At 37.9% G+C, this 15,281-nt stretch overlaps 1 protein-coding gene across 3 annotated transcripts in view; it reads right to left on the bottom strand.

Moving 5' to 3' along the window:
* The window catches only part of ANO5 (anoctamin 5), a 106,808-nt gene that overhangs the window by 24,827 nt on the left and 66,700 nt on the right, over positions 1-15,281 (bottom strand). For all 3 annotated transcript variants that reach the window (XM_073904849.1, XM_073904848.1, XM_073904850.1), the window contains 6 exons: positions 14,445-14,579; positions 13,987-14,092; positions 13,822-13,882; positions 5,452-5,603; positions 3,101-3,175; positions 1,272-1,494 (listed from right to left, as the gene is read on the bottom strand). In XM_073904849.1, coding sequence (XP_073760950.1) covers positions 1,272-1,494; positions 3,101-3,175; positions 5,452-5,603; positions 13,822-13,882; positions 13,987-14,092; positions 14,445-14,579 — 752 coding nt within the window. The remainder of the gene's footprint in view (positions 1-1,271; positions 1,495-3,100; positions 3,176-5,451; positions 5,604-13,821; positions 13,883-13,986; positions 14,093-14,444; positions 14,580-15,281) is intronic.

Genomic DNA, 15,281 nt, shown 5'->3' on the forward strand with positions numbered 1-15,281 from the left:
GCTTTGTTTTTAAGTGCTATCTGCTAGATTTTATTAACCAAAAAAAAAAAAAAAAGCAGTAAAATTGAGCGAGAACTACAAATTTGAAAATAGAATTTAATAGAAGTTGCTTCCTAGTGCATACTCTGGAGCTCAATGATGATGTGCTCTTTCTGGTTACTGTTGGGCACAACGATGGTGTACTGATTTAGAGGGGGGACCTGAGCATGCGGAGGAGAGGCTGAGGCCTGGAGGGGGTCTCTGATCTCACTTCCAACTTGCTGGGGGCAAGACCAGAAGCAACTGTGCTCCACACTCCTCTCTCTGACTGAATCTCCCACTTAAACTGTGACCTCCTCACGGCTGTAGGAGAACTTTTATTTTTATTTATTTATTTTTTAAATTTTTATTTATTTTTATTTGACAGAGAGAGACACGGCGAGAGAGGGAACACAAGCAGGGGGAGTGGGAGAGGGAGAAGCAGGCTTCCCACGGAGCAGGGAGCCCGATGGTGGGGCTCGATCCCAGGACCCCGGGATCATGACCCGAGCCGAAGGCAGACGCTTAACGACTGAGCCACCCAGGCGCCCCTGTAGGAGAACTTTTAATAATTCAAAAGGAAAAGAGGGGCACCTGGGTGGGGCTCAGTTAAGTGTCTGACTTGACTGGCTCAGGTCCTGATATCAGGGTTGTGGTCTCGCCAGCACCCCCGCCCAGGCTCCATGCCCAGGATGCTTAAGATTCTCTCTCCCTCTCACTCTGCCCCTCCCCACCACAGCATGCACACATGCTCCTCTCTCTCTCTCTCAACATTAATTAATTTAAAAAAGGAAAATAATCCAGGGTCTAAGACCTACGGCAACTGAAAAGAAAAGTACTACATTTTAAATTTACTCAGGAGGAGCTGATTGTTTTGTTTTTCCTGCAATCGTTTTCAAAATCAAATACCTTCCAAAAACCATACACATGAAATAAAAATTATCTGTGTCTTGACAAAAGTCAGGATTTTACTTAAAATTCATCTAGCCCAATCAAGGGAAGATTAAGACAAGAATACTCTGAAAGACCTACAGCATCTTAATTCTTCCATTTAGTTCTTTTTCTTGCTTCCACCATAATGGACCTAAATGTGGCTATTAAGGGAATCTGACTACCAGCCTATGTGTCTACATAGAAAAAAACTGCTTAGCATGTGCCTTTAAAAATAAACTCCCCAAGGGATGGCCCAAAATGGATGTAGAGTGCTGGTAGAACATTTTTTCAGTGTCACACAGATGACCTAGCCAGCTTACCCATTTTTGTAATCCATGCAGATATCTTTTCATAAAAGAAATTCAAGATCAAGATGACGATAAAGTTCAAGCAGGATCCACTGAGTGACGTGGTTATCTGGGGAGTGAGGAAACTTTTGACATGCTTGAAGGATGCTTCACTTTCCATGAAGCTAGCAAAGGTAGCAAACACTGACAGGCGGTACACAATCACAGCTACCATACACGCGATGACAAGGGCCATCTGGAAAAGGGAAACAAGGAATCTATCACCCTGGTCTCCGTGTCTCTGCAATGCGCACACACCTGAAACGTACGACTCTCTTCATCTCATTATGTTAAGGTTAGCCCCTCTCACTTGGGAAGCAGACCAAGCCAGTCTCTCTCACCACAGATGGCAGGAAAAGAACGCTGGCAAGGCAAAAGGGCTGGAGAGAAGACAAGACATATGGTTGTAGTTGGGTGAGTCTAAACCAGACAAGGAGCCATTGCCCATCCTTCAGGCCTGTCCTCTACCAAGCGTTGGAAACTAGCCAGAAGGCCAAATCCTGCCTGCGGCCTTACTTGCTCTTGTATGCTTCTTGAGTTAAAGATGCCTTTTTGCTTTTTTTAAAGGTTATATGGAAAAACAAAGATGATCACATGCAGAGACTATTTGTGGCCCACAAAGCTTAAAATACACATGGCCGCTCCACAATGCAAACTCTGCCCTGGGTTGTAGTTAAACAGGTAGTGTGAAGACCATGTACTTTCCCAAGAAGAACACATTTAGAGATTCTATTTCATTTCCCCTCAGAATGTTGCCATTAGTGTTCTGATATGCCTGGTCATTTAGATATTTGTATAGATTCTACATAAATTTTAAACACTTCCCATATTGCAAAAACCCAAAGATCTGGGGATGCATTAACCTCCATGATTGGAAAATCTGATTGTGAAAGTTGAGGGATTGAATCAAATGGAATGAGTACTAGAAATAAAAGAATAATCTTTCTGGGACCACACTCTAGATTATTTCTCAAGCAGTGCCCTGAATTGATTATTGCTATATTATTAATAGAGTATTATTTACTCTATCACTTCTCCTCAGTGACTGTTATATCATCTAAGAAAACACACATTTAAAAGAGAAAAATCAATACATTTAACTAGAAATGTTAAAGATAAAATATTATGGGATAATATGAACTGTAAGGTTAAATTCTAGTCAACAGCTGCTAATTATTTATACTTCAACATGCTAAACTCTCAGAGGGTTAACACTGCTTCTTTTCCTTAAAATTCAAGGCCATCTGTGAGAGGACACACATTTGGAAAGTTGGAGGGCAGGAAATAAATTGTGGTGATGGAGGAATCTATTAACTAAAAGGCATGGAAAAACCTGACTCCCTCACAATGGGACACGCTAATTAAACTCTTCAAGTAGAAGAAGTACTTTCTTCTATTTATTTCAGGAAGAAAATAAATTCAAGAGTATATGCTTTTCTTGGCATTTTGTGTGGATATTTTAATTGGAGATAAAGATAAATTAATCATTTTTTTAAGGAAACAAAACCCAAATAGCCCGCAAACAAATTATCTGTCACACTGTTCTGGTTGCTGGGAGAGGGGGAGGGGCAGGCTCTAAGAGGAGGCACCAGTCTCTCCCTGAGCTCTTTCTCCAAGGTTCAATTATGGCACATCCATGTGGATCACACTTGATTTTACATAGGAGCTCTATTCAAAATAAAAAGCCAGGAGAAGGGGAGAAGGGGGGGAGGGACTCAAGAGCCATGGCAGATGAAACTGCTGAGCTAATCCTAAAATGATTGCACATCAAGAGATGAGAGCAGTTTTCCAAGAATGCTCACCCATAATGTCACCGTAGCTCCTGACAAAAAGTACCATGGAAGACGACTACATAGAGGCATGTAAGGTTCCATCTCCTGCAATTTTGAAGAAATCACAGCAAAATTCAAAATCTACCCTCAAAGTTGGGAAGCCAAGCAGTAGTCAAAACCATAAATCCCAGTTAAAGTAGAAACCTCCCCCAGAATCCACTACAGCTCAGGGACCGCTACATTCTAGCAGTGGTTCCTTCTCTTCAAGGAGAGACCTTCAGGGCTCTTAAGTGAGATATTTCACACATGATATGAGACATAATGGATACACACTATATCCTCAGGATTGAAACAGAGTGGTATTCAGGGCCTGGTAGATGGGAAACAAAGTCAAAACCTGGGGGCTGCTGCTTAAGTGGACATGCTTTAATGATATTATAGTTTTCTTCTAACTGAACCGAATTGAACTGCATTGCTCTATGATTGCTATACATATCAAATAGGGCACCATCTTTCCATTTACAGTGTTCTGTGTGTTCTTCCACACAGTTCAAGGGACCAGACTTTTCTATCTTGATGTTTGTCTAAGTCAGTAATGGAAGATATTCATTCTATCAGCTGAAATTCTTAGCTATATCAGGAGGCAGTGAGATCTTACGCAAAAAAACTGTTATATAGTAAAAAATAGCTGTCAGCAGAAATCTAAATCATGTAATCCTATCCTTTAGATAGGGAGGATTTTTACACCTTGAGGATTTTTAGGGAAGTCTGAATGCAAACAGAACTTGACAGGCAGAATAGCTGTCCAAGAGTTTCTACTGAATGTGGATGTGTACACATGTGTGTCCAATATGTATGTGTTTGTGTATGCATATTTGTGCACGTGTGTATGTGTCCATGCATACATGTATGTGTTTCCCAATACAGACTCAAATGTGAGGGCTCTGGTCATAATGACCCACTGAAGAAGCACTGCAAGTAAGTCAAAAACCTTGATTTCAAAACCATTCAAGTGGACAATTCACAGTGAATCGATCCATACTGTTTTTCAGCTGGTTTCAAATGTAAACGTTCAGCACATCTTGTTTTTATGGCAATGATTTTAGGCTTGCTTTTAGTTTCCTTTTTATATCATGAAATATGAATAGATACACATCATGTCATTATCATGACAATGTCTCTTTTAATATATTTTCTTAATGTCATACAGCTACTCAAGTTGTTAATGTATTTTCTGAGGCGTTTTTCCCCTTTGCCAATTAACTGAATTTTTGGTAATGTCTCACTAAAAGTTAATGTTTAGTGAATGCATAAATGTCTGAACTGTGAAAATAATTTTGAGTATTATGCCACAAGAATAGTGCCCTGAACAGAGTGGGAAATTCTGCTGAAGAGACTGTGTTAGAGGCATACTCTCTTCTCCCTTTAACAGCATCAGGCCACACAGTGATTATGGATGATGAAAGGTACGGATGCTAAGAATAGGCAGTCAACAGTCTGGTTTTTGAAGGCAAAGTACCTTGCATTTTTCACATAAAAAAAAAAAAAAGAGGTACCAAGAAGTCAAATTACAAAGTACCAACATACAGGTGATTTGCCAGTGAAGGAACCCCAAATCTAGACTTTGCCATCCAGACAGAAGTGCAATGATCTTCCCAATATAATAAATTAAAAGGGACTAGGTGAATAAAATTAGGTCTAATAAAACAATCACTCATAAGCTCGCTATCTTAATACAATACTATTTTAATTTTGGTATATTAACATAGTATCACTTCCATGTGCATATATATTTATATACTAAGTCCACTGCATACACATTATTTTCCATTTTCCTTTTATTTGATTTATTACAAAACTAGGTTATGTCACGACATGAGGCCTTGTATTTGCTTCAAAATCATCTCGTGGCAGGGAGGAGCAATTGTAAATGAAACAAGACTATCCATGAATTAGTATTCTTTGAAGCTGGGTGATGGGTCCAACCTGGGGTTCATTATACTTTTCTATCTACTTTTTTTTTCTAAAGATTTTATTTATTTATTTGATAGAGAGGAGAGACAGCGAGAGAGGGAACACAAGCAAAGGGAGAAGCAGGCTCCCCACTGAGCAGGGAGCCCGAAGCGGGGCTCGATCCCAGGACCGCAGGATCATGACCTAAGCAGAAGGCAGCTGCTCTGCTTTAGACCTGAACCACCTGGACGCCCTCTACTTTATTTGTATATGTTAGAGATATGTGTGATAAACAAGGAAAGATGTTTATAAGATTTATATGTTGGAAAATAATTTTAAAGGCAAATTAAAATATACACTATTATTTGTGCGGCGACCTATGGTGGTGACTCCATTGAGACATGCTGCCTGTGAGTGCCCTGACCTACCTTAGTCACTGCATTCATCTTCCTGTGTTTACACATTGCTTCAAATTCCGGTCTCAGCTGGAGCTGTTGTTGCTCCTCTTCGAAATCCACCAGGTCCCACTCATATTCCATTCTGGCCTGTCGCTGTTTCCAAAACTCCAAAAACAATGTGACTGTAGACAAAGAAATGTGTAAAAACAACTGTAATCAAGGGATGGAGAAATAAAGCCCGTAACAAAATAATCTGGGGCTTTTTTTTAACTCGACTTTAAAAAACCATGTTGGCTGAATGATGGTTCTTCTGTCCACTACTATGTTGGCTTAAGAGCAGGTAATAACACTGAAATAACACATATATAAAAACTCCAGTTAATTTCATAGCAGTCCATGTAAGAAAAAAACATTTCAGGCATGTTACTGTCTCTTGATTCAGATAGTCTGAAGTAATATTTAAACTTAACTTTTTACTAAAACCTAGATTTTGCTTGCATTTTTTTTTTTTTTTTTAGCAAAATCATTCAAGTGATCATACCAGTTTTCGGGCTTAGGTAAATTTAAGGAAAACATGAGAGCCACTCCCATAGCACAATCTCTGTCTGTCTCTCTGTCTCTGTCTGCCTCTGTCTCTCTTTCTCTTTCTTTCTTTATATATATATATACATATAATTTTTAATAAACTTTCAATTGCATCGTAACATATTTACAGAAAAGTACATAAAACACAACTGTACAATTTAAAGAATTTTCACAAAATGAACATTCTCGTGTAATCAGCATCAATATCAAAAAATAGAACATGACCAAAACCCCCAGAAACACTCCCTTATGACTCTTCTAAGATGTAAGTGTAACTAGTATCCTAGCTTCTAATATCATAGGATATTTTCACCTGTCTTTGAACTTTTCATAAATGGTGACTTACCAGAGGTAGTTTTGTGTTAGGTTTTGTTTTGGTTCAACTTTTCTTGTAAACTGAATCCATATTGCTGTGTGTAGCAAAAGTTCATTTATTTTCATTGCTGTATAGTATTCCATTGTTTATGTAAATCACAATTTTGTTTATTCTCAGGTTCATGGGTGTTTCAGCTATTGCCAGGTTTTTTGCTATTACAAATAGTGTTGCTGTGAATGTTCTTGTACATATCTACTGGTGGGCATATGAATGCCTTTCTCTTGCGTATAGATCTAAGAATGGAATACTAACACAATCAATATTAACTTACAATTTTATCACCTGTGATTCCAATTTTAATGTTTCATCTGACTCATTCCCTGCCTACTTTTATTTTCTTTAATTTTTAAATTATTTTTTAATTTTTAATTTTTTTTTAAGTAGGATCCATACCCAGCATGGAGCCCAACACAGGACTGGAACCCACAACCTTGAGATCAAGACCCAAGCTGAGATCAAGAATCAGGCCCTTAACTGACTAAGCTACCCAGGTGCCCCTTTTCCTCCTTTAAAAAATTTTTATTTTGGGGCGCCTGGGTGGCTCAGTTGGTTAAGCGACTGCCTTCGGCTCAGGTCATGATCCTGGAGTCCCGGGATCGAGTCCCACATCGGGCTCCCCGCTCGGCAGGGAGTCTGCTTCTCCCTCTGACCTTCTTCCCTCTCGTGCTCTCTATCTCTCATTCTCTCTCTCTCAAATAAATAAATAAAATCTTTAAAAAAAAAATTTTTATTTTATTGTAAGAACAGTTAAGTGGCTTTCTACCATCTTAAATTTTAAGTCGACAATACATTATTGTTGGCTATAGGCACAAAGTTGTACAGCAGCTCTCTAGAGCTTATCTTACTTAACTGAGACTATGTGCCCATTGATTAGTTACTCCCCTTTTCCCTCACCTCCACTAACCCCCAATAATCTCCATTCCAGTCTCTGATTCTATAAATGTGATTATGTTAGATACTTCCTATAAATGGGATCAGGAAGGATTTCCCTGTCTGTAACTGGCATATTTCACTGACCATAATGTCTTCAAGGTTCATCCATATTGTCACATATTGCAGAATTTCCTTCTTTTCAAGGGTGAATATCAAATGTATATACCAAGAGTATGTGGTGTATGTATACACCACAATATCTTTATCTATTCATCTGTCAATGTGGACATTTAGGTAGTTTCCACCTCTCGCTTATTGTGGATAGTGCTTCATTGAACATAGGAGTTCCAACATCTCTTCAAGATCCTGATTTCAATTATCTGGAGGAAATACTCAGAAGTGGTATTGCTGGATCATATAGTAGTTCTACTTTTAGTTTTCTGAGAAATTTCCATACTGTTTTCCAGCTGCACCATTTAGCATTCCCACTAACAATGTACAAAAATTTATTATAATTCTCCACACCCTCACCAGCTCTTGTCTTTTGTTGTTTTGGTAATAGCCATCCTGACAGGTGTGAGATGACATCTCATTGTGGTTTTGATTTGCATTTCCCTGGTAACTACTGACACTAAGCATTTCTTCATATACCTATTGGCCATTTGTATATATTCTTTGGAGAATGTCTATTTGAGTCCTTTGTCCATTTTAAAATCAGGTTATTAGGGTTTTTTCACTATTTTTTCAAAGACTTTATTTATTTATTTGAGAGAGAGAAAGCGAAAGACAGAGCGAGCATGAGTGGGGAGGGGCAGAGGAAGAGGGAGAAAGAATTTGAAACAGGCTCCAAACTAAGCACAGAGCCTGACACAGGGCTTGATTCCACGACTGCAAGATCATGACCTGAGCTGAAACGGAGTCAGATGCCTAACCAACTGTGCCATCCAGGTGTCCTGGGTTTTTTCACTATTGAGTTTCAGGAGTTCCTTAAGTATTTTGGAGATTCACCTCTTATCAGAGATATGATTTGCAAATATTTTCTGCCATTACATGGGTTGTCTTTTCATTCTGCCATTTTCTATGCTGCACAGAAACTTTTAACTTGATGCAGTCCAACTTGTTCTTGGTTTCTGTTACCTAGGCTTTGGTGTTAAGGCCAGGAAGTAATTGCCAAGATCAATGTCATGAAGTTTCTCCTTAAATTTTCTTCGAGGACTTTTATGTAGTTTCAGGTCTTACATTTAAGATTTTATCCAATTTTGAAGTGATTTTTGTGTATAGTGTAAGATAAAGATTCAATTTCATTATTTTGCATGTAGATATCCAATTTATCCACACCATTTGTTGAAGAGACTATCCCTTCCCCATTTTGTATTCTTGGAACCCTTATAGAAGATTAGTTAACCATATATGTATGGGTTTATTTCTGAACTTCATTCTGTTCTACTGGTCTGTATATCTGTTTTTATGCCAGTGCCATATTGTTTTGATTACTGTAGCTTTGCAATTTTGAAATCAAGAAGTGTGATGTCTACAGCTTTGTTCTTTCTCAAGACTGACCTGGCTACTTCAAGACTCTTGTGATTCCACATGAACTTTTTTCAGTTGTTTTTCCCATTTCTGTTAAAAAATGCCATTGGGATTTTGGTAGAGATCATATTGAATATTTAGATTACTTTGGGTAGTATGGAAACATTAATAATATTAAGTCTTCCAATCCATGAGCATGGGATGGCTTATTATAGTATTCCTCCAAATATTTAGAAATATAGGTATTGTTTGCTTTGCATGGTTACAGTATGCATGTTCCAGTTTCCACGAGTTAGTTACATAACACAAGTCCCCCAGCATGACTCAAAGTTCTGGTACTGCAGTAAATTAATTGCGAATTGTTGCATAAAGTACAAATTTTGCTGTTAGTTCTTCAAACCACAAATCACTATATAAATAGCAGATGGGTATCATGATTAGTGACCAATCACATCACTTTAAATGCTGCTGGTGTTTGAACCACTACAAATCTGTTATCCATTAATGCACAGACAGCAAAGCATTCATTTGTGTTTTCTCCTTGTCTTCCATGTGACATTTTACAAAAATGGATATCAACAGATAGAACTGATCAACAAGGACGAAAGTATAACAAGGAATGAAAAGTGATTAACAAATAAAACATAAGTGGAGTTATAGAAGAAATAGAGGACTCTGAGAATATTGACATTGCTGCCATTTGAGAGACTACACATAAAGCCAGAGAAATCTAGCAAAGGCAATCTTACTGACATAAATGAAGAAAGCAGTTGTGAGGAAGAGGATGATGTCCCATAGGAAGTGATGTCGGGAAAACCTTCAGCTTAAAGGGACTCTCAGTGATGGTTCATTACAATGAACGCATAGAGGATAAGCTAATGCTCACATCAGATTGTTCTATCCTTGGGATACCTTTCCCACCCTTTTTCCCCTATCAAAATCCTATTTTTTAAAAAAATCCAAAACAAATTCCCTATCTTCCATAGTTATCTCAATTCCTCTAGTCAAGAAATAATTCCTTCCTCCTCTGTACTTCCTCAGCACTTAAAATTTAATGAGAGCATGTATTGGATTCTGGCCGAATTAGATTGTGACCTTCTTAAGAACAGGTTATATTTCATTCATTTATTTTTTCACTTTTTAATTTAATACTGACTGAGACAGATGGCTTTTACTCATTTATTCATTTCTTTATTCATGTATTCAGTAGATACATTATTACTAGAAGAACAAAGTTTTAAGAGCATAGTATAATTAAGCAGTGTTTTAGTATTCCAATATTTCCCTGAAGGAGATCTACTTGCATACTTAGAAGCTGCTTCCTAAAGTTTTGGCTTCTTTAGTCAGGCTGCATCTAGGTGCTGATTGAGATCTTCCCCCTTTGGGACACTGATGGCTCTTGGCATACTCCCAAATACTGAGAAGGCAGTGAAGATAATCACAGAGTTTAGAGAGACAACCAAGAGTTCAGACTGGATTGATCAAAAAGATTCATCTCCTATACCAGATCACATGGTCAGGACTGGGAGAGGTACTTGTTTTATCTGATGCACAGAAACCAACACAGAGAGACAAAGCAAATGAAGAAACACAGGAATATGTTCCAAACAACAACAACAAAACAAAAAGAAAAAGAAAATAAACCTCAGTAAAGGACCTTAATGAAATGAAGATAAATAATTTACCTGATAGGGAGTTCAAAATAATGATCATAAAAGATGCTTACCAAGGTCAGAAGAACAATGCGTGAACAAAGTGAGAATCTGAACGGAGACAAAATATAAAAAAGTAATAAACACAAATCAGAGAGCTGAAGAATGCAATACTGTACTTAAAAATTTCAATAGAGTGATTCCACAGAAGATTAGATCAAGTGAATCAAGTGAAGCAAGGATCAGCTAACCTGAAGACAAAGCAGTGGAATTCAATCAGAGGAGCAAAAAGAAAAAAGAGTGAAATCAGCTTAAGGGACTTATGAGGCAATATCAAGCTGACCAACATTTATATTACAGGCTCCCAAAAGGAGAAGAGAGTAAGAAAGGAGCAGAAAACTTACTCAAAGATATAATGGTTGAAAACATCCCTAACATGTTGGGGCGGGGGGGATATATCAAATCCTGGAAGCCAAAAGCATTCCAAATGAGTTCACAATGCAGAGTACTAACCACTATATGAATCACGGCCCCAAATGAGTTCAAAAAGACCCACACTAAGACACACTATAATTAAATTCTCAAAAGTTAAAGGCAAAGAAAGAATCTTACAACAACAAGAGAAAAACAACTTGTTATATACAAGGGAACCATCATAAGACTATCAGCAGATTTTTCAGCAGAAACTTTGCAGGCCAGGAAGAAGTGACATGATATTGTCAAAGTGCTGAAAGACAAAAACTGCCAACCAAGAATATTCTAACTGGCAAGCTCTTCTTCAGAACTGAAGAGGAGATAAAGAGTTTTCCAGACAAGCAAAAGCTAAAGGAGTTCATCACCACCAAGATGGCCTGGCCTTATAAGAAATGTTAAAGGGACTTCTTTGATATGAAATAAAAGAATGCTAATTAGTAACATGAAAACATATGGAGCGCCTGGATGGCTCAGTTGTTAAGCATCTGCCTTCGGCTCAGGTCATGATCCCAGGGTCCTGGGATCGAGTCCCACATTGGGCTCCCTGCTCAGCGGGAAGCCTGCTTCTCCCTCTTCCACTCTCCCTGCTTGTATTCCCCCTCTTGCTGTCTCTCTCTCTGTTAAAAAATAAATAAAAAAATCTTTAAAAACAAAAACAAAAAACATATGAAAATATAAATCTCACTAGTAAAGATAAATATATAGTTATATATAGTTAAATTCAGAATACTTTAATGTGATGGGAATGGGTAAGTCATTTATAAAACTAGTATGAAGGTTAAAAGACAAAAAGTAGTAAAAATAACTATACAATAACTGGTTAATGAATAAACAAGATAAAAAATGTGAATTGTGACATCAAAAGCATAAAAAAGGAGAGGAAAGTAAAAATACCAAACTTTAGCATGCATTCGAGGTTAATCTCTTAGCTTACCATAGACTATTACTAACTATAAGTTGTTTTATATAAGCTTTGTGGTATTCACAAAGCAAGAACGTATAATGGATACCTAAAAGATAAAAAGAAAGGAATATGAGCATACCATTAGAGAAAATTATCATAGCCCAAAGCAGGAGGGCAAGACAGGAAGGAACAAAGTAATTATAAAACATCCAAAAAAAATTAACAAAACGGCAAACGTAAGTCCACACCTACCAATTATTACTTTAATGTAAATAAACTAAATTCTCCAGTCAAAAGTCTTGGAGTGGCTGAATGAGTAAAAAACAAGACCCAACTATATGTGAACTGCAAGAGACTCACTACAGCTTTAAGGACATACATATTGAAAGGGAAGGGATGAAAAAAGATACTCCGTACAAATGGAAACCAAAAGAAAGCAAGGTTAGTTATACTTATATCAGACAAATTAGATTTTAGACAAAGGCTATAATAAGAGGCAAAGAAAATCATTATATAGTGATAAGGACTAGTATTGTTCCTTTAACCTAGAATGTGTTAAGGACTCAAATTTGGCCACGATCCTCAAAAAGCAAAGGTAAACCAATTCACTACTAGAGTAAACTTTTCCCAAAGAACGGATGGTAGCACCTCTTCACAATACTTCAAGGGTCTGTGTGATCCAATTATGGCTGCTTCTCTGTGATGAAATAGAAGGTTGTAGTGGGTGCACAATCTCTCGCATTGGAAACAACTGCAAACTATTGTATTTGCTGTAATTGGTGCACCTCTCATGCACTGTTGATTACGAGTAATGATAGAGGAAGGACTTGGCAGCCGTATGATAAAGATATAGCTGGACTTAGCAAAGTTGGGGTAATTAGAGGATTGTTAGTAAGAATTCTCTGTCCCCTGTTCTTTAAATCTAGGCTGCTCTCTTCACATAGCATTTAGCTCTGCATTTAGCTCTGCTAAATCCCTCTGCTTCACACCCATATCCCCACATTTTGGTGTCTTTTTGCCTGGATTAAGCTACCCTTGTTCTCTTGCCCAGTTTTTTAAATGTACATATTGTTGAAAACTTTTTTCTTTTTTTTTTTAAAGATTTTATTTATTTGAGAGAGAGAGAATGAGAGAGAGCATGAGAGGGAAGAGGGTCAGAGGGAGAAGCAGACCCCCTGCTGAGCAGGGAGCCCGATGTGGGACTTGATCCCGGGACTCCAGGATCATGACCTGAGCCGAAGGCAGTTGCTGAACCAACTGAGCCACCCAGGCACCCGAAGACTTTTTTTTTCAAGTTGGAAAGAAAAAAGTCTATTTTTTCCCAGAGTCCCCTGAAATTTGGGACATGTTTTAGAAGGCTTTAGGCTTCCTCCTGCTGAGTTACTCTTACATAAAATATTTTCCTCACTGATGGCAAGAACAACTTCATGACACCTCTATTTCTCATGTAAAATGAAAAAGATGAAATACTGGGACATTTCCAAAATTAAGGGGAATTCTACTACACATGGAAGATTTTTAACAAATGGAACTGGAAGCTGGAACCAGAATTATACACAGGAAATTTAGATTCAAACATGGATTTGTTAGCCCTCAACAGTTGTTGATTCTTGTTCAACTTTGTGCCCATGATTCAATATCATCCAGCCAACACATATTTATGTGTATTCTTTCCTGCATTAAGTACTTATTGAGCTGGTTTTTTTACCATAGAGCTGGCGGACAGTGTGAGCTGAATACATATAAAGTTTCAAAAATGATATTATCTCTCAGAGAAATAAAGAGATGATTAATAAAGACCTTTTTGGACCAAGGACCAAGGACTACAGACCACCGATGTAGACTCCATCAGTGTACTGATGTTAAGCTAGCAAAGACACAAAGGTCCAAAATCACCTTTGGTGTATAAGGTATGCCATCTGTGTATGTTATATATATGTTATATAGATGGGCCATGTAACACATAACCTGGAGAAAGTTGTTTTTTTATGTGACTATTTACTCACCCCAAATTCCCATGAATATTGCAAAGAACACTGTTGACTCGTTATCAAATAAATGGGAGATCTGTAAAAACAGCAATAACATCACAAAGGCTACTTAGTGTATCAAATGCGATACAAAAAGAGAGAAATTCCAAGTCTTTTCATCGTTCCGCAATCCATACATACCTTTGAAGCCAAACACGTGGTATTTAGTCTCCAATAATCACACACTTGATCACAGAGTGGACACATGATAATTTGACCTCCAATTGTAGGGTCACAGATCTCAGTGCTGCAGAGGGGAACAGCAAAGTTATTTTCAAAGTGATGTGTTTTCAGGTGACAGAACCACTGTTTACATAGCTTCTCACATATGGTGGAGGGGTAATAAAGCAGCAGTTTCTGTAGTTGGTCAAGTCATGTTTTGAGAAACAGAGTATTTAGAGCTGATCATTAAAAACAGATTTTCCATAAAGCACCAGGTGAGGGGCAGCTGTTACGTTTTTTTTTTCCTCTCAAAAATATCAATTATCTGCCTACCATCAGGAAACATTCTGAAAACATGCCAGGGAAATAATAACAACAGTCTCAGTTAGTATAACAGCAAGATGTTCTCTTTGTTTGGGCAATTCAGTTGCACTCACCTGCTTGAGTTACCATCCATTGATAATAAGCCGTAAATGAAACAAGCTAAGCCAACTATAGCTGCAAAGGACAGCATTTCAGTGTAAAATCCAAGAAAGACAAAATACATGGCAATTTTTTCTCCAAAATAATTCCTATGAAAGAAGGTAGAAATAAGATCAAAGGTTAGAAGAATGATACCAACCAGAGAGCTTTGGTTTTATATTCAGACAAGACCTATATTCCTGGCTCCTTTGCTTTCTAGCCCTGCGATTTTGGTAAAGTTACTAAACTCTCCTCACTTTGGTTTCCACAACACAAAATACAGGATGATGCTTATCCACAGAACTGGTATAATGGAGATAGCACACAGAAGTCAGAAATGAACTGAGTATAAGTTAAGTTTTAATTCTGAACTAATAAGGTAATTTGAAAAGCTTCTCCGAAGGGGTACGTGCACCCTGATGTTTATAGCAGCAATGTCCACAATAGCCAAACTGTGGAAGAGCCAAGATGTCCATCGACAGATGAATGGATAAAGAAGATGTGGTATATGTACACAATGGAATATTATGCAGCCATCAAAAGGAATGAGATCTTGCCATTTGCAACGACATGGATGGAACTGGAGGATGTTATGCTGAGTGAAATAAGTCAATCAGAGAAAGACATGTATCATATGACCTCACTGATATGAGGAATTCTTAATTTCAGGAAACAAACTGAGGGTTGCTGGAGTGGGGGGTGGTGGGACGGATGGGGTGGCTGGGTGATAGACATTGGGGAGGGTATATGCTATGGTGAGTGCTGTGAATTGTGCAAGCCTGTTGAATCACAGATCTGTACCTCTGAAACAA

The sequence above is a fragment of the Callorhinus ursinus genome, unplaced genomic scaffold (assembly GCF_003265705.2).
Source record: "Callorhinus ursinus isolate GAN/ISIS: 27379988/994484 unplaced genomic scaffold, GSC_fseal_2.0 scaffold21, whole genome shotgun sequence".
NCBI lineage: Eukaryota > Metazoa > Chordata > Mammalia > Carnivora > Otariidae > Callorhinus > Callorhinus ursinus.